Below are 19,800 nucleotides of genomic sequence, written 5' to 3'. Positions count from 1 at the left end.
GATTCTAAGTATCTGGCAAAAGCAGTGGGCTGTGAGCTGTGGTTTAAAGGCACGCACACAGGGTGCAGTTGGTGTGGTACAGAGCCGCTCATGCATGCTTATAGCACAGACTGCTAGCAGAATCTAAGTTGCATGGAACAAAATGACGAAAGTGCATTAATTTCATTAACTATACAACTCACCATCTCTAATGCAGTAAGTATACATAGCAAACGTGACAGCCTGATGAATTTTTGACCACAGTAACTTTGACCACAGTTAAATCACTCATTTAAATGTAGAAAAAAACAAGAACCACTGCCACCTTGGCATACACAATCACTGCCAAGTTATTCAGCTGAGAAACAAGTATTTATTTTTACTTATAACCCAGTCAGATAGAAAATGAATTATCATTAGCCAATTGTTTACGCTGACCGGTGTTATGCCAAGGAGGTCAATGGTTTATATAGCTATGTATTACGTACGGCGTATTTGCGCGCAAACACTGGTTGCGCTGGAACCAGTGAGTCTGAGATGCAAACATTGCCATCTAGTGTCTATTCTGAAGATTCATTGTATCCAAAGTCTCTTGGTTATTTACACGGCAGCTTTGACAGGTAAATACGCCTCTTTAAAGTTTCCAATGTGCTTCAGTGCACACTCATAGTCTGTGGAAATATGCACGTCTACACGTAAACCCGTGTCAGCAATGGCCGACAATTCATGGTTTAAAAGTGTTATTAAAACGAATTTCCCGACAAAAAATAAATTTACAGGCGACAGGCGCTCATTCCATGATTGAAATAGCTTATTGTAGCCTACATTTGGCAACTCCACTTAATTCCTCTGCCAACAGCAATGGCTCTCAGCTCGGTCACCAGCTACACGAAAGAAAAGCGTTCATAAAATGTCTGTAAATTAAGGAAATTATCATAAAACCTATTTACACAAGCATATGCGGACCACACAAATGACATGGCACACCTTACTTTCGAAGTGTTTCATTTATTTAGTCTTCCGAAATTCATTTTAGAATGAAGTTTAGGAATCTCTGAAGGCATTTTCATTTTTTAATGTAATTTACGTAATAATGTTTGTATTGGTACAGTTCACTGGTTGAAGCTCACGGAGTACTCGTATGTCCTCTGAAGGAAATCTAGCTCTTCATTATCCTTCACGCAGTCTGTAAAGACATAACAGAGGGCCTTAAGAGAGAAACATTGAGACAAGCCATGGATCCCCTGGCTGCTGCCCAACCAGACGCTACATTTGACGGGAGTTACAATGCTCAGCGTCAATATGAGAAAGCATCTGGACCTGGGTAACTTAACGTTTGATTTTGAGTTGTCATTACACGCTACAGACCAGGGCAGACATGAGAATCAAAGATAATCCGAAAAAAAATATATACAATATAAAATGTCAAATAAAAGTGACCAGCTCACGTGACTCACCATACGCATCTGAAGTACTGTAACTGATGCTATTCTTAAAAGCAATTACATGATTAATAATTAATAAGTAAAAAAAGGAAATGTAAAGAGAGCAGAAAATGATTTCATAATTTCACACGTCATTCTTTCTTACGAAAGTGAATCTTCTTCATACAAATCTTATAGCAATACTGGCAAGACTATACATTCTCGCTCTATCTTTGCATCACTGACTCACACACAACAGTGCAAGGAGCACTGAACATGAATCGCGTACACCGACCTGTGAGCCAGTGGCTATTTTACACCCTACGTGCCGCACAATAGAAGTGGGTAGAGGAAACAACATCATCTCCTCCAAGAACAAGATGTGTAACACAATATAGAAATGTAACACAGTTCAATAAATTACCAGATAACAGAGGTTCCAACAATTCAAAAACCTATGAATGAATTTTTACATTCAGAAAATAAGCTCTTGTCGCAGCAACATGAACCGACAGAACAGAATTAGAACGGATTACAAATATGTACATCTTTAATCCCAGACTTGGATTTGGTGAAAGTGAAGGTTACAGCATAATGACCAGACATACATACATACATACATACACACACACACACCACTGTAATTTCTCAACCATTCAATCAGATTTGACACTCAAAACAACTGTACAAGTCTGGCACAACTGGGGCCTCAGGGAAAAAGTGTTTTCTGCCCATAATAGAGGTTTATTAGCGGATGTTAGCAGAGCACTTTAACAGGAGCATGTACTTCACAACTACACAGACACAGCTGGACGTACTTTATCGATCTCCCGGCCCCCCAGAGGGGAAATTAATTAAAGCTTTCACCAGCACTAGAAATGAAATGCCAAAACACATGGTTGATACAAACCCCATACAAAACAATATAATCGCCACATGAAAGTAAAACATAATAAACCCCCCCTTTCTTGATTTTCCCTTTGGGGACCAATACAATATTATTATTGACTTTATGCACATTTGTTTTCTCTGATTAATTTTTGTTAAAATATGAAAAATTTATTTTGCCTTTATCAGTATGATTTTAATCGAGTGTCCGTGTCAGTGAGAAAAGCACCTAGCACGACGCAAACTGTCTGAGACATAGCTGCTCCTTCTGAGAGGAATATAACAGAACTTTTGGTCTCTTCTTCTGTGGTTCTGTTTTCCCAGGCCACACCACTCAAACAGGCCTCCATTTTTCAGGCTTCAGGCTCAGGTCCGGAGGACCGGTCACTGGGGCGGGGTGCTGGCGGTGTTGGCGCGCAGGATGCCCTTGAGGACCCGGTAGCTGGCCAGGGGCTGGTTCTCCTTGGGCGGGTAGCAGGGCCCGCGGTCGGTCACGTAGGCGTAGGGGAAACGCAGGACCCACAGCCCGTCCGGAGGGAGCACCAGCTCGGTCTGCTCCGGGTGGAACACCGGGCAGGGGAGGGGGCCTGGCTGCACCTGGAGGTGGGGAGAGGGAAGATTAACCCTTTGAAGAGCAGGTAAGTTTTTTGGAATGATTTTTCCAAATTCTAGTCTTCTCAAACACCATTGCTCACAATAACCAGTAGTGATTGTTACATTTGCATTAGAATGTTCAGTTAAGAACATTCTAATCACATATTTGTGATCGTATACCTTAAAGGTGTAAAAAACAGTCACTTGAGCTAAAAGGGCAATTGCACTGGATGTGCAGTCTTAAAGCTACACTGTGTGGGTGTGGGGGAGCATTGTGGTGATACAGGCATATAGAATAACTGGAAGAAAATGTGTGGTTGTAGGAAAGCCTGTTGTATAAACTGCCTTTACAGTCATAGTGAGCTATGTTACCTTATATACTGACATTTGTTACCGTTTGCTACATATTGTTATTTTCAACATATTGCATGCAACTACTCCTAACTTTAACATGACAGAAGGGAAGATTTGGTCAAGGACAGAAGCAATATAACTGCCAGATTTCTGTTTTTGAATCGACAAACTATAAAAAAAAAAACTTTTCAAATGAAAGTCAAAGCATTCCAGAAAAACACAGTTTTGCCAAATTCTTAAAGGAACACCCTGGTGAGTTGAAGAACTAGGTGACGGTATAGGTTAACCAACATTTTTAAATCCTCTTCTCTGCTGCGACCCTACTCAAACGTTAAGAAGCAGAAAGGGCGAGCGCGATTGCAGCTCACCTGTGGGTTGAGCGTGATCTCCAGAGGGGAGTCGGGGACGACAATGAAGAGCCGAGAGAGCTGTGCGTAGTGGGGCTTGAGACCCCGTCCCTGGGCGGGGGAGGGTATGTACAGGGGCATATCCGCGTTCAGCACCCTGGTTGCCGGCTCTTTGGCCCCGCCCGGCCCCAGCACCTTCACCACCTTATCGGGCCCCGAGCTGAGGAAACGGCGGCCCCTGCTGTCCTCGTACTCGAAACCCACGAAGGCCCGCGCCACGTCGTCACGTCTCCGCCCGCGGCCCAGCCCGCCGACGCCTCCCCGCTTTCCTGCCAACGCCTTGTTCGGGGCCGGCCAGGAGGAGGGGCCTCCGTCCAGGGGCTCCGATAACCCCGCCTCCTCCTCGGCCCGGCAGCGAATCACCACGTCCCAGGGCAGCAGGAAGGCGGAGCCCGGGAGGAAGCCCGGCTGCTCCAGCCCGGCGTGGCAGTTGTAGGCCTTGGCCGGGCCCAGCTTAACCAGGGACCAGCTGGAGAACTTGGGCAGCAGGCCCTTGGGGCAGCCGGAGTGCAGCATGCCGGGGAGGTACTCCACCGTGGAGGGCTGGCGGTCCACCAGGCTGGGCCTCTTCTCCTGGCCCTCCCCGCCGTCCCCGTAGGGCCCCAGGCTGTCGGTGGACTGGCCCAGGCTGAGGGCCAGGCTGAGGCTGGTGCTGTCCCCGGGGGTGTGGCCCACTGCCTCCTTCTCCTTCAGCCGCTCCCCGTCCCCAGCGCCCGCCCCCGGCTCAGGAGGCCTGGGCACCTCATCGCAGGCCGGGGCCGGATCCAGGGTGCTGGCCTGGAAGACGGGGAAGTGGATCCTCTCCAGTTTACCACAGCACTTCTCCTCCAACATCTGGGGAGAGGGTGGGGGAGAGAGGGAGAGAGAGAGAGAGGGGGAGAGGGGGATAGAGAGAGAAAGAAAGAGAAAGAGAGGGGCAGAGAAACAGAGAGAAACAGAAAGAGAGGGAGAGTGCAAGAGGGTGAGAGAAAGGGAGGGAGACAGACAGACAGACAGACAGACAGACAGAGAGAGGGTGCAAGAGGGAGAGAGAAAGGGAGAGAGATAGACAGACAGAGTGGGAGGGAGAGAGATAAGCAAGTGAATGTCCTGTGAAGAGGTGCTGACCACAGAGTGAACATGAACAGGACCATGGTAACAACGACTGACTTGGAAGAATTCGTAGTTGGCAGCCTGGATGTCAAAGGGGTCCTCACGAGGAGCCTGTTTGCGGCCACAGTTGCAGGAGCTGGTAGAGCGCCCCCTGCTGTTGTGGAAGAGGATCGGTGGGTTTCGGTCCATTTCTGGCTTCTCTCCTACAGACAGTTAAGGGGGTCTGCCATGAGATTTTGGCTACATTCAATTATGAACAAATTCATAATAACTGATTTTTGAAAAAACAAGCATCCAAAAAATACCTCAGGCGCTGAAAAAGTATACCTTCATAATAGTATTTCCCAATTACACAAGATTATAAACATTTCTTGTAGTATAAACATTTTAAAGAATACACATTTGGCCTTTTGCATTCCTAAACCCTATGCTAACGCAACAATGTTTAAGCTCTGCCTTTGCGTAGTGAAACTGTATTTGTGACTTTGTGGTGTCCAATTTGGGCTGTAGTGGGGCACACCTGACTTGGGTAGGAGATGAAATTTGTGCACGCAGTGTTGATCCGTCAGACTGCGCTCCTCGCACAGCTGGTGTCCGTTGCTCCAGAACTTATAGCAGTCCTCGTGCAGCTGCAGAGCGTACCGCTGGAATGCCACCCCACGGGCGTGTTGGCTGTACACACGCAGCGCTTGCGTCAACTGATTCTTGTGCACCGTGGTGGTGTAATTGTGTGGGAGGTTGGACTGGTACGCGCTGTGAGCGAGTGGCAGAGCTTTCTGACACCGGTTTTCAGAGAACTTTGCGTCCGCATCAAGAAAACCCTCCAGGACCTTCAGCTGTCCCTGCACTTTGACGGTGAGTTCAGCGGATTCCTCATCACCACCTTCTATCATGACCTGATACAGTCTATAAGCGACTTGCGCCCATTTCGTGTACGTCGGTAACTCAAAATGTGACGGCTGTGGGTTACGACCCACACTGTCATCAAATCCTTTCTTCGTCAATACGAGCTCAACGTGCTGCCACAAGAATTCCTTCAGTGTGCAGTCCACCAGCTGGCCACCCGCAGACGAGAGGCTGCTGTTCTCCACAGTGAATGAAGGCTGTCTTGTGTTATGACGCATCTGCTGATAGCGCCTCGGTCCAGACACAGACATGCCCGTATCATTTTCTCTCAGAGCACAGTTTGCCCGAAGCTGCCCCAACAAGGCCCCCACCGGGTCTTCATCGGGCCCAGCAACCACGTACACAAAAGCCTGGTTAGCAGGCACGGTAAATAGGCAATTGCTACTTTGATTGGTGAGGACTCGGCTTTTACGAAAGATTCTGTATATCTGGTCCTCCAAAGCGTGCTGCAGTCGCCTCCGCGGAGAGTGCTTCTTGGGCTTGTCACCTCCAGGTGCGTCGGTGCCGTTACCACCCAGTCCCGTTCCCCCAGTGCCGCCGCTCACTTTGAGCGCTCCGTTCATCTGGAATACGAATAGCAGGCGCGGGGGACAAGGCCTGCAATTCACCTTCCATTCCTTTGAGACCGGCGAGTCCTTTATGGCGGCACGTAGCAATGGCAACACTTTCTGCCGAAGTCCATCCAGGGCACGGAACAGCCTGTCGTAGGTGACATCAAACGAGCATGTCGGGTGGACCAGGAGCAAAACATGGCACAGCGAGAAGAGGTAAAGTAGCTGCAGACAGTGTTGTTTCTCGGCCCCTTTCCAGAAATCGTGCGCTTCTGAGTGCCCAATCCCCGCACCCAAAGTTTCACACGCTCGGAGAAGCTGTCGGTTGTCACACACAGAAGTAAGCACCAGATACAGAACACGACTCTCTTGGTTGTAATACGCCTGAATAAAGCTCCCCCCTCCCGGACAGTCAGTCTCATCCGGCCCAAACAGAGGGAATACATGCTTATCTGCCAGTGTATTAATCAGAGATTCTTTGGCAGATCCAGGCTGCATGGCGCTTTTCCCGAATATTCCCAGGACACAGAGGCCTTCATCTTTGTATAATGGGTCTTCATTTATTTCCGACAGCAAAAGAGACCCTATACTCATGGGTAACGCCATCTTTGCCGCGGAAGCGACTCGTTCTTGTTCGCTTCAGTTTTAACGGCCAGTATTTGGTTGCTTGGGTGCATCACTGCCACTTACAGGGGCGGAGTGTAAACGCAGGCAATGAAAATGTCTAATCTTTTCAATCCGGTTTTCTACGACTGTCATTCAAAAATACAAAAGTTTTAACGAAGGTGTCCATTGACGAATTATTTCAAAAAGTTTCTAAACAGTAAATGTAACATATATGCATGCTTTTATACACTAATATATACGGTTTATTTCGCTACATTGTAAATAAGACAGCGTCCCAATATAGGCTAGCCCTCAATTTAACTGTATTTTAAACAAATTTTGTTTAATCTTGTTTCAATTAGTATTACATTGTATCTCATGGAACTAATACTTTAGATCTTTGAAATGGAAACTGTTACTATAAAGGATGTGCATATACACTCAGTGAGCACTTCTTTAGGTATTTGACTTATTTCTTAGAATTATTTGTCTTCTGCTGCTGTAGCCTATCCACTTAGAGGTTTGACATATTGTGTTCAGAGATGCTCTTTTGTATACCACTGTTGTAATGTGTGGTTATTTGAGTTACTGTCGCCTTCCTGTCAGCTTCTACCAGTCTGGCTTCTTAGCATTGACAAGCTGGTGTACAGATCAACCTAATACATTACTCAGAGTGTATATTCAGTATAAAATTCATACAATAATTACACTGATCATTGTGAAAGGAGAGCATGTAAAAAGATTGAAGTTCAGACATTACAGGCTGTCAAATTTTAGATTTCCCTTTTAATAAAAGAACAGCCTTGGTTACAAAAAGACATTACATCGCAAAGCAGCAGAATAAAAATGATCTTTACCTTTGGTTATTTTAGAAAGATCATACAGTTTAAAGACCACACACACAATAACATACATTATTTCAATTATTATGTTTCAATAATATTCATATTAAAACAGAGTATTAAAAGAACAAATGGAGTCTGACCCCTTGTGCAAATGGCAGCATACTACAACCACAGGTAGTACAAACAAATTAAGAAAGAACTTAAAATTTTAAAGTATGCTTAACTTGTGCTCTGAAAACATGGAAAATAAATAATACAGTCCATTGGAAATCTGAATTGGCAACTGTAACATGGTTGTGCTTTCAAGAACACCAACGATCTTTTCATTTTTCTTTTAAATAATTTACCCCTTGATTTGTGTCCCCAATGCAACAGGGCCTTCAGGGCAAACCAGGACTGGAGTAAAACCCCAAACACTTCCAAATCTGGAACATGAACTGAAGTAAAAAGAGCTGTTCCGGGTTTTACCCCATAGTTATCCAGCTAACTCCGTCATCCAGCTTTGTGAAATCCGCTCTGGTCTGTCACTGCCCATCTTAAGATCTCTTCACCCTACCCACAATCACCGTAGGCCTCTCTTGACGCAGTCAAGACAGAGAAGAGGCCCTTGGTATCCACCTGTATCCCAGAGTAGGTTGCCTAATGCACAGTTAATGTTGGAAGGTTTAAAATGCCCAACGTGAAATGTGCATAGTCTGACAATGACTGAACTCCTTAAGGTCTGTTAATGTTATTCAAGCAGATCTTAATCTGCATCTCCACTGATACAGAACAGGCGAAGGACAAAAATGAAATGCAGCTGGTAAACAAATAAACAATTGTATGTTCAGGGACCTGCATCACAAAGCAGGGTTATGGACTTCGCCAGATAACTGCACTGAGTTAAAACGCAGGACAGCACTTTTTACTTTAGTCCATGTTCCAGATTTGAGAGGGTTTCAGGTTTTACTCAGTGCAGTTATCCAGCTCCTTAATCCTGCTTTTGAAACAGGCCCCAAGGTCTTCTCATCCACACACACCCACATTAAAAATCCGACACGGACACACTTAAAACAACAGAAGAACTATGGACCAAGGGTGGAAAGCAGTAGAGTGCAGCAGACTGAACACTGGAGAAAAAGAGTACATGCAAACAATATTCCAGCTTTTCTTAAAAACAAGATGATGCCTCCCTTGAAGCTTGCATCCTGTTCTCAGAAAGCAAAGGCACTTGGGTTCAGGATGACAGAGCCATCCATAAGTGTTTGACTTCAAAAGGCCAAATCACTATTCAGTTCACTGATGCTCTTGGTGGACCTGGATTTCGGAGAGGGGCTTCTCGGCAAAGCACTCTGAGAAGTGAGAGAAAAACTTTAATTGAAAGAAAGGGGGCGGAGTCATCCTGTGCAAATGAGCAAGTCAATTGAATTTTATTTGTATAGCGCTTTTCACAGGAAACTGACTTACAAGACAGACCCTTTTTAGAGCAACAGAAGTCTCATCTCCCAGCCAGCAGAAAGCATTACTGTAACATTTTAATATGTTGCAGTAAAGCTGTGGTTAATAACAATAACAATGTTTTTTTTGTATTTACATCATCCTCAAATCACAAGTACACATCTATGTGGCAAACTGGTCAGAACCGGTCAAAACATTCTGAAGATGCATTTGTAACTTGACACAATTACTAGACTACAACATGTTCATGTCACCTAAAAAATGTACTGAAGGCATTATTTAAGCTAGCTTGGCTGTCCCTCGGTTTCCTGGGAGAGGCTGATAAAAGACCCAAAAGCGGAGTGCTGTACCTGAAATTTCCGGCGCAGGGCCTGGGTCATGAGTGGGGTGAGGCCTGTGCCTGTCTCCCTGTTCTCCTTGTCAACCAGCGGGGTCCCTCCTGGGCTTCTGAACCAACAGAGCGACCACACGTCACTACTGAACATTTACCCAGATGCTTTCTGGGCCCTTTGCTATGGCAATACTATTCAATAACATAGTAATAGTATACTATACTATACTATTCATCAAAAGCATGTCAAACATGCTCTCCATAGAAGATACCATGTGCAGGAGATATTTTCCTGTTCATCAGTCTGAGAGTTGAAAGTCACAAAATGTGACACGGTGGATGTCGGTTACCTGTCAATCTGGACTTTTTTCAGGTGAGAACGCAGACTCAGTGTGCTTTTGTTTGGTGATCTGCACAAAGTGACACAATTGGTGTTGAAGTAAAAACACTGAAGGACAACAAATGTAAACACAATATTGCCACAGTAGTGGTGTTTTTATGTCTAATATACAGTCTGTGGCATGAGCAAAAGTAAATTAGTCCACATAGGACTCGCAGACCTCAGCAATATTGCATTCTACAATATAACCACAATGGAAATTGTACTTTTTACACCAAAAATATATATGTAAGGAGAGCAGTACATTTGTAAAATATTTACCACTGGACACTTTTGTTGTTGATTGATACAAAAGGCTAAAGTTTCCAACTGAAACGAGTCAACTTCTTATCTAGAACATGAGGTAGCTAAACAAACGTTGGTGTAATGTTTAAGAAAGGGATGCATTAAGTTTCATACTGCAGGGTGGGCGGCATTCTGTTGTGCTGAACACAAGTGTGCGTTTACCCGTTCAGGTTTTGGCAGAGTTTGGAGGGCAGTTGGCAGAGGGATCGTCGCAGACGGACTTTTTGCAGGTCTGCCACAGTGACCAGAGGAGCAGACTTTTTTGCTGGGGATGTCTGGGGACAAAGAAGTAACTTTCCCATGAACACAACCAGATAACAGTGGATCAGTTCTACCAATCACTCATAATTTGGAAAAAGAAAACAAACTTCTGCATGGTTTCTCTACTCTAATGGCAAAAGTGATTGATAGATATGTGCTGGTAACCCCTAAATAATTGTTAGCAGCATTCTAGTCAACTTTCTTTTTTTGCAACAGGAGCCTTGGAATAGCAGATGGCAGGCTTTAGTTAGCCTTCACACATAAATCCACTGAAGTAATAAAATTGCAACTCTGACTTGGGTGTATTGCAATTCTTGGACTACGGACCAGGACTGATATTGACAATTTGGGACACAATTAAATTCTCTGTTCCCTCATTTTGTCAAAGGTTCCACTCTAATTTGGAGTCCACACAGCATCTTGTTAGCATTAGCATACATAAGAAGAACATGTTAAGGGTCAACGGTCATGTCCTACCTTTTTTTGGCTAATTGGATCTGTTATTTTTCTCAGTTTTACAGCCTGCAGGTCGCTCAAGGTGACTGAGACAGAACGGCTTTGCTTCTCCTGAGAGCCCTGCAGAGTGAAAATGGATGTTAAATCCACCACCAAGAAAAAACAGGCAATGCATGCTGGGATAGACTCCAGCCCCCCACAACCCTGATGAGTAATAAGCGGGTGAGATAATGGATGGATGGATGGATAGATAATCTGAAGGCACTTGTGGCTCAGTACTGGACATTCACTACAATGGTTCAGCAGCCCCGTTTCAATCACAGGCAGGACTGGGGCATTACCTCTAGAATCTTGGGTGTGGCTCTTCTCTTGATTGACAGGAGCGGATTCTTTAGCAGCAGGACGGGTAGGGGTGGGGGCAGGGGGGGAGGAGGAGGGGGTGGGGGAGGAGGGGGAGCTGGCAGGGTCAGAGCAGGGAGGGGATCCACAGCTGACCCATAGGGCAGAGGAGGCCGCATCATTCCCACCTCCACACTGCCCCCGTGACGGCAGCATATGGCCCTCGCCTCACCGGCAAACTGAGGCAGAAAGAGTTTACTTACAGTACACATACCATATACAGCATGTAACCGTACATAACATCAGATACACTCTACCATGACTTAGCTGGTAGCTACAGTGGTTCTGAGACAATATAAGTTGGTTGCAGCCAGGAAAGTGTCAAAACATGTAGTACATTCATTAGCCTAATGGGATGTCCATGAAAATACTTTTTACCTAATCAATCTTCAAACATCTATTTTTTCTCAGAAGATTTTCCATTCAGAATCCCCATTACATATACTTGTTGCAAAGTGAATTACTCACAGTACTGGTATGTGTTGTTATGGTCTTTATCAGCAGCTTTGGGGTATAGCAGTGAGCTCCTCTCACCTGCAGAGCGCAGTGCAGAACATTGATCTCCCTCTTCATCTCAGTCACTTGCTGCTGAAGGCTCTCCAGCTGCTGTGTGTAGCCTCTCCAGTAGAGCAGGGCATTCAGCAGCCCAGCGCATACCTGCAACAGCCAGACAGCCAGCACAGATCAGCAGTAAGGATCTGCCCTCAACTCCATTTTTAATACTCTCTTAATGTATTGTTAATCTATAACTGTCACATACAGAAATGCACAAATATCGCATGGTTTAATATTACATTACATTTACATTAATGCCATTTGGCAGACGCTCTTATCCAGAGCGACGTACAACAAAGTGCATACCCATAACCAGGGATAAGTGCACTTAAAAAGACCCTAGAGGGAAGTACAATTTCACTGCTACTGCTATATATATATATATATTTTTTTTTTTTAAACAAACAAATAAACAAACAACAAAGCAAAAGTGACCAAACTTAACTATCCAAACACTGCTTACCTAGCCAACTAAAAATACCGAAACACAAAGTAAATCACAAAGACAACAATTAAGGTTCACAGGGAGGTAGGGGAGAGGTGCTGCTTGAAGAGGTGCGTCTTCAGTTTGCGCTTGAAGGTGGGGAGAGATTCTACAGCTCTGACCTCAACGGGGAGTTCATTCCACCACCGTGGAGCCAGAACAGACAGTAGTCGTGAGCGTGAGGTGGAGGTTCGGAGAGGGGGGGGTGCCAAGCGGCATGTGGAGGCTGAACGAAGAGGTCTGGCAGGGGTGTAGGGTCTGATGATTTTTTGTAGGTAAGCTGGGGAAGGCCCCTTGGAAGGCTAGCACCAATGTTTTGAATTTGATGCGAGCCATGACAGGCAGCCAGTGGAGGGAAGTAAGCAGCTTGGTTTGTATGAAGGGCTGGTTAGGTGGGGAATTGGGGATTGGGGATTTCTTACCTGCGCTAGCCTGCTCCTCCAGCCCTGGCATACACCCCCCACCGCCAGGAGGAGCATCCTGACTCCCAGCACTGGAGCCCACTGTTTCACTGCCTGTCCAGCGGAGACCTCTGGGGAGGCAGGGCTGGCTGCCACGACCGGGGCAAGGGCACAACCCCTGGAGCTAAAGAGACATGCAAAACTCTGTCAGGATCCGTCAGTTTAATTCCACCTGAAGGCTACAGGCAAAGAAAGCTGAACTGATACCGAGGGTCACTTAGCTAGCATATCCGAGTCAGAACCATACTATCACCATGCGTGTGTGGGGTGAGTGTTGGATTAGCTCACTGGACTCACTATGTTAAAGCAGGCGCCGAAGGCTGCGATGAACTCAGCTGTCGGCTGCTCCGAAGAGCCCATCTTCTGCTGGTGGCCTTCCTCTTCCTGCGCTGCAGCATGGCGGTACTTGGTCCCTGCGGAGGGAGACAGCGCCACGGCCGTGGGCCCCAGTCGTTACTTTTCAGCAACGGGGTCATTCCGTGAAAATTTGTGTGAGGGGGGTGACCACTCTAATTTTGCTAAAACTTTGTGTAAATGTTTATACTATATCCAACAGAGAACATGCAAAATATTAGCCTCATTGGATTTGTCGTACTAGAGATACTGCCTCTTAAAAAAAAAAGGAGGTCATCCAAAAAGTAAATTGCGAGTGGAAATTGGTGTTTGTGTCAAATTCGGAGCATAACTTTGGCATTTAAGCAGTATCAACACAATTTGTGTACATAAGTTGTTGTATACCTTTTGAACTACATAGTTTCATTTTTATTGGAAACTTTCTACCTTACGCTCTACTTAGTTGAATATGAAACACTTTTGGGTATATATATATATATATCTTTTTTTTTTTTTTTTAATATATATTATGGAATATTACTTTGTGTAATATTGTATAATTTGTTTTTAACAAATTCACTATTTGACCATTTTTCTCCTGGCTGTTCTTACCAAAAATAACTACTAGTCTTAGATGTTTGGAAGTCATATACCAAGTGGCACTGATGTAGTAGGCATAAGCCATGACATATTTAAACAAAATTGAAACAAACCCAACAAGCCTAGCGTTTTGCATGTTCTCATGTATTGAATATATAAACATTTATATAACGTTTAAGCAAAAATGGAGCGGTCACCACCCACACCTCTGGTTGATTTTTCAGGGAATGACCAACTGGTAGTTGAACAACACAGGTCGCTTGGAAAAACAAATTACAATAGGCCAAGTTAACCCTGGTGTAAAATCCATCTTGACCATCTTGAAATTACCAGCTACCAGCTGTTTCAAAACATATCTTGAGCTGGTCGAACCATGGAGCTGATCTGAACTGGTCAACCAGCTACCAACTGTTTCAGAACCTAGCTTGAGCCATTTTCTTCAGCAAGGAACTGAATTAATGTCAGTTAGGTAGGTGAAATTTGGTTTGGTGGAATAGCACACCCTCACTACTGAAAATGGCAGTGCAACAATGAAAATACAAGGGCTTGAACAAGCAATGTGAGATCTAAAAATAATTGCATCCCGTTTTCGCAGGCAAACATGAAAAGTATTGGTAAGCAATATGAATGAGACAAATAAACGGAGATTAAAAAATAAAAAATTTTTTTATCATTACAGCTAGACACGTAGCAGGCAGTTAACGTTAATTAGGTCACATAGAAAGTAGGAAGTCAGCAAACGTACGCTGGCTAGTGTTACTCCGAGACAACAACTTTATTTCGCTAACGTTAGGCATTTGTTCGCTGGTTTTGTTCTTGTGTAATTACGATATGTTATAATTATATATAATGCCCCGACAAATGACACAATTAATGTAGCTAACTTAGTTAGATTACGTTAGTCATTAACACGGTCGTACTCAAACCATTGCAGGTAACCGTTAACACGTCAGCTAGCTACGTTATCTTCCTGTTCTCGCCATTGTTTCCATCAGTATCAATTGCTAGCAAAGTTGTCTCCATACCGGTCTAATTATATGCTTGATTTCATGATTTCTTAAAACTATATTAATGCCAATCGAGTCGAATAATTTGTCAAAAGTTGCAAGTACCCCGCCTTACCAACACAAAATCTGCCACGTTTTCACATCTGCAGTCGCGTGGCAAATGCTATTGTAACGCTAAAATGCAACTTCTCGTAGATATTGCTGCATTTCAAGAAAACATGGAAAATAGCTTGCAATTTGTACAGAGAAATAAATCATTGACCATGCACAACATACCCTGAGCCCAGCCATCAACTTCCTAGCGGCTGTTCAAAATTGAACGCAAATTGTTTCCAACAAATCAGAAAGCGCACTGCCCACCTTAGGACAGTGCCTGCCTTTGATTGGTCGTTTCTCATTTGATGACTCAATGTCGAGGTGCACGATTGATTGGTTAAAAAGTCAATCGGGGCAAAGAATAGGAAACTGTCCAATAATTTGAGGAGAATATATATGTCCAACCCTCCAACCACTCTTCTCTGCTTTGGTTACCAAGTAACGGCCAAATATAAAGTGACTTCATTTTTCCTCCTTGCTGCTGTGGGTATCATAATTGGAAATAGCGGCGTACGAGCAACAGCAAAGTGATTCAGTTACTTTAAATGATTTGTCGCAGACAAAGTGAAGACTCTCTTTATAGTTCATAGTTAAATGAATTGTATAATTAATTGCACGTTAAATCATTTAGGTCTCCCACAATGGCAGGCATGGTTCTCTGTGAAGCTACAGAACTTTACAATATTATAAACCAGGACATCCGAGTGTCAAGACTATCAGAATTCAACTACCTTTGTTTGATTGGTAAGGGTCTGGTTACAGTACCTGAATGAATTCCGCTCAAAAGGTAGCTGTTTTGTGTATTTCAGAGATCTAGAAATAAGGTGAGACGTCACGGGGAGTTTTTGGCCAAAGTGCAATTGATTTAAAAAAAAAAAACTTCTACTGAGAGTTATTGGAAATTAATTTCAAATGAAATTATTTCTATGCTAATATGTTGCAGAAGTCTCTGTAAGGTGTTATTGAACGTATATGATTAAACATTCAGTGGGACACTGCTTTGGGCTTTTTGGATTGCAGATGCACGAACTAAAGACGAATACAACGAGAGCCATGTCATCACTGCAAGAAGAGCAAAATGGGTAATTGCCAATTGCACTGCCTGAACAAACGCTTGTGGATAATTTATAGCATGTATTGGAAAGGACACATCCATCATGGGTTTACCATAGACTGATATAAATAATAGAAAACCAGTTAAAAAGTGAAAGTGACAAGCTGTTTACACCACTTTTCACATTGCTTGAAAAGCATATGCGCAGAATTAATCCAAGTACTTGGCAAAAACAACAGCCTTGTTATTCATAGATTAATTATCCCATATTGACCCGATGCTATAATTATCTAATATTTTTAATCAATTAATTTTATTTATACAATTAATCAAATGTATCATTCCATTGCATCAATAAACTTTGAAGTACTTTGCAATTGCTTTGAATGTGCATTCACAAGGCTTAACCACTGGGCAACTGGCTCACTGCTCTTTTCAGGATGCCACGGGGAGGTTTGTAATGCCTGCTGATGTGGAGGTTGAAAGCTTGAGGTATAGTGTGGTGTATGATAGTAACAGCTGCTCCCTACAGGATTCAGGTAAGAATGTTTGTGCCTTAATAACTCCCTCTACAACACCCCATTTGTCAGATGCTGCTTATTAATTGCAATGAGTTTTTCAGTCAATTGAGTCACAGGCCTCTTGTTGATAAGGGAAAAACAATTAGCCAAGGGGAATTGGTTATGTGTAGACACCGGTAATAGTTTCTGAACACCCTGGCCTGTCTTTGCATTCTCAGTTTTATTACACTGGTGTTTGGCATTTCGAACAACAAAAGCAAAACTGAGCACACAAACAATGCTTTGTTAATGAATGCATTTACAGTATTGCATGTGTTCACTCAAAGTCTGGTCATTTATCACATTGGATTATAGAAACATAATCCAAACAGATATTTGCATTACCACACCTTGATGGTGTTTGCCAACATATGGATACTCTTAACTGAACACATGGTTGTTTCAGTAATATTGAGATATGTCATTGTTGCGTGCTGTACATGCAGGTCCTGCTATTGAGTGTGCTGACACTCTGGCGAAAACGAGCCGGCATCCTGTTCATGTTCTAAAAGGAGGCTACGAGAGGTTCTCAGCGCTGTACCCTTTCCTCCGAACACAGAAAATTCTTTACACCCTCCAGGTAAAGCATCAACTCCCACCTCCACCAACAGTCAAACCATTTCTATTGCCAGCTTGTCAAGGGGCGCTGTCCATGATTTCAGAAATAAAATATTATAATTGCACTACATTATGTTTATTTATGGCAGAGTATCCTTATCCTGAGTGACTTCCAATGAAAGAGAAGAAATAATAAGACAAGAATACAGTGTAGTCTATAAGTATTTGGACAAGTGACAGTCTGCACTTCAACCTAGTATTCATTGTTTATTTTCAAATCCAATGTGCTGGAGGAGAGTCCACTGTCCAAATACTTATGGACTGCACTGTATAAGTTCATAAGTGCCCCAGAGTTACTGCACGTGAGCAGCTGTTCCAGACCTGGCTGATAACTTTGCCAGGCTGGTGAGTGTGAACATTATGTCCGTGGCGTGACTTTGCAGGAACTGGAGAACTTGCAGCCCTATCCAGTTGAGATCCTTCTTGGCCAGCTGTATATGGGTGATTACAGACAGGCAATCAATCAGCACATGCATAAGCAGCTCAAACTGAGAGCCCTCGTCAATGTCTCGGAAGTTGCCAGTGATGTGTGAGTGAACAGCTACTTGTGGTTAAAAAAAGCTGCCATTTTAAAATTACTTCATGAACATTGAGCTCAGCTGTGCCTCCTTGCTGAATATACTTTATATGTTTGAAACCAGATTTGAGAGCAGCGCCTGTGCAGTTTTCCGCATTCCTGTGGCAGATTCCATAGAGATGGATCTGTATGGCTTTTTTGAGAAGGCTTGTGAGTTTATTGGTAAGTGTTAGTGGTTTAAAGTAGCTTATCACAAATGAGAAATTACACATTTAATGAGTTGTAAAAACACCATGAGAACTTTAAGAAATCCCTACACAAAATTGAAAGTAAGAAAATAAATTATTGACTTTTTTCAGAAGAAGTCAGTTTTGATCATTTTTGATAATGAAATATACAGATAAACTGCTGTCATTGCCTTTCATATCCTCAGACACCCACCTCAATGCTGGCTCTGCAGTCCTCATATTTTCAAGTCATGGCATTAGCCGTTGTAGTGCATTGACAATAGCCTTCCTTATTCATCACCTGAAATCTACACTGATGGCAAGTATCACCAAAACTGTCTTTCCTTCAAAATATATCAAATTCTGTCATCTCAAATCAGAAATGTCCTCCGGTACCACTGTACCAATGATCCAATTGTTTTACAAGAAGCTATTTTTTTCTTTTTTCTTTTTACTATATTGCTTTCAGGCCTGAATATGACTGTGACCCAAATATTTGAAATAAGTAGAATCTTGTCTTTTGTTTTTATGTCGGGCTTTGTGAAGAAAACTGAGACTCAGTATTTCCCCTTTGCTATTTGTGCTGGGTGTGTTACTTTCCAGGAAAGCTGGGCACACGTGTTGAAATGCAAAACCAACATGAGGCCAAACCGGGGGTTTGTGCGGCAGCTGTCTGACTGGGAGCTGCACACACTGGGGCACAGAGAGACGGATATCGCAGAACCTGGCTACTGACACCCATCCAATGTCAATGAGTCCTGTGGCGATGCTACACTCAAGAGTCATTTACAATGACACTCTTTGTGCAGTGGACATCGCCTTCCGAGCTTATCCATAATAATATTTAATCAGTTATTTAGCTGACATGTTATCCGAAGTGACTTACAGTTGATTAGACTGAGCAGGGGACAATGTGGGGTTAAGGGCCTTCGTGTGGATCTTGTCGTGGTATGCCGGGGCTTGAACCACAAACCTTTCTGGTCCCAATCATGTTCCTTAGCCGCAAGGCTAAAAGCTGCCCTTTGATAAACTTGATAAACTATCAAAATAATTTTAGAGAGACATTTTAAACAGTATGATCAGAACAGTGGAAAAGGGCAATAGCATATGCTTTCACAAATAATAGCACAAATATATATGTTTTTGAAGTAACCACAAAAGGCTTGAAAGCATTCTGGGGTCACTATAAACTAAGCAAAGCTACATCTTTTCTTGTTAATGGATCTCAAACTGGATAACATTGCTTAATGTCCCACTTACCCAGTTAAGCGTAGGAACAAAGACAATAGTTGTTTGAGCATAACAACTCATAATGTAATTGGCATGCACATTTTAAGATTTCTGTGTAGACTTATTATATGGGTGATGTGTCAAGTCTGTTTCATGAGATCTCTTTAAGCGAACAGACAACGCACTGAGCCATTGCATCATGCCCGTAAGCAATGCCAAGAGTTCACAACATAATTTTATGAAATCATTGAATAAATTGAATTAACCTTTTGCTGTGTTTGAATTTGACTGAATGCGTGCATTGTGCGCCACACAAAAATGGCAAGAGGGGTGCACAGACTTCATAGCTCCTTGTACAGCAGTGGCCAGTTTTTACTGCTGTGACATACTGTATGAGAGGACTCTGTAAACGGGGGACATTTCATTTCTTCTCTTTGGGACCGGAAACATCCCTCCAGGCCAGATTTCGAAATTCCTAAAATTGTCTGGCTATGTTTTGCTAGTTCCATAGACTGCATATTCACTGACAAATAAGCCTAGTATTTTGTTAATAATTCCCACCCTACCCTTGCCCTTTTTCTTTTTAATCCAATATATCAGGGGTGTCAAACTCCAGTCCTGGAGGGCCGCAGTGTCTGCTGGTTTTTGGTGTGTTTCAGCACGAGAGATACATTTCAAAGTCTTTCATTGGCTAAAGAGTCCACACACCTCGTTCTCAAGGCCTTAATTGGCTGCTGATTGAAAGGAAACCACAAACACCTGTAGACACTGCGGCCCTCCAGGACTGGAGTTTGACACCCCTGCAATATATGGTCACCCTAGAAAAGCGCTCCTCAACTCCAC

The 19,800-nt window shown here is 43.5% G+C and overlaps 3 protein-coding genes across 7 annotated transcripts; 1 reads left to right on the top strand and 2 right to left on the bottom strand.

The window, feature by feature from the left end:
- Nucleotides 1–967: 967 nt before the first annotated feature.
- smg8 (SMG8 nonsense mediated mRNA decay factor) lies at nt 968–6,813 on the bottom strand. The gene is made up of 4 exons (XM_061248479.1): nt 5,259–6,813; nt 4,796–4,941; nt 3,608–4,480; nt 968–2,888 (listed from the first exon to the last, which is right to left on the bottom strand). Exons 1-4 carry the CDS (start codon nt 6,799–6,801, stop codon nt 2,676–2,678), a joined length of 2,775 nt encoding a protein of 924 aa, XP_061104463.1. The 5' UTR covers nt 6,802–6,813; the 3' UTR covers nt 968–2,675.
- Nucleotides 6,814–7,567: 754 nt separating this feature from the next.
- On the bottom strand, nt 7,568–14,976 carry prr11 (proline rich 11). Of its 2 annotated transcripts, none has more exons than XM_061250055.1 (10): nt 14,932–14,976; nt 13,013–13,128; nt 12,677–12,839; nt 11,750–11,872; nt 11,158–11,394; nt 10,838–10,936; nt 10,262–10,374; nt 9,765–9,824; nt 9,434–9,530; nt 7,568–8,977 (listed from the first exon to the last, which is right to left on the bottom strand). In XM_061250055.1, exons 1-10 carry the CDS (start codon nt 14,944–14,946, stop codon nt 8,897–8,899), a joined length of 1,104 nt encoding a protein of 367 aa, XP_061106039.1. In that variant the 5' UTR covers nt 14,947–14,976; the 3' UTR covers nt 7,568–8,896. The 2 variants fall into 2 exon arrangements, with proteins under 2 accessions (XP_061106039.1, XP_061106040.1); XM_061250056.1 differs by lacking the exon at nt 14,932–14,976 and adding an exon at nt 14,771–14,921.
- Nucleotides 14,977–15,195: 219 nt separating this feature from the next.
- Nucleotides 15,196–19,227, top strand: styxl1 (serine/threonine/tyrosine interacting-like 1). 4 transcript variants are annotated; one of them, XM_061249944.1, is made up of 9 exons: nt 15,204–15,234; nt 15,383–15,495; nt 15,772–15,833; nt 16,245–16,344; nt 16,812–16,945; nt 17,367–17,512; nt 17,625–17,722; nt 17,934–18,046; nt 18,331–19,227. In XM_061249944.1, exons 2-9 carry the CDS (start codon nt 15,393–15,395, stop codon nt 18,460–18,462), a joined length of 888 nt encoding a protein of 295 aa, XP_061105928.1. In that variant the 5' UTR covers nt 15,204–15,234; nt 15,383–15,392; the 3' UTR covers nt 18,463–19,227. The 4 variants fall into 4 exon arrangements, with proteins under 4 accessions (XP_061105927.1, XP_061105928.1, XP_061105929.1 ...); XM_061249943.1 differs by having other exon boundaries at nt 15,196–15,495; XM_061249945.1 differs by lacking the exon at nt 15,204–15,234 and having other exon boundaries at nt 15,441–15,575; nt 16,217–16,344.
- Nucleotides 19,228–19,800: the final 573 nt, after the last annotated feature.

This window comes from Conger conger, chromosome 7 (assembly GCF_963514075.1).
Source record: "Conger conger chromosome 7, fConCon1.1, whole genome shotgun sequence".
Lineage (NCBI taxonomy): Eukaryota > Metazoa > Chordata > Actinopteri > Anguilliformes > Congridae > Conger > Conger conger.
This window is presented reverse-complemented; position numbering and strand designations above follow the sequence as displayed.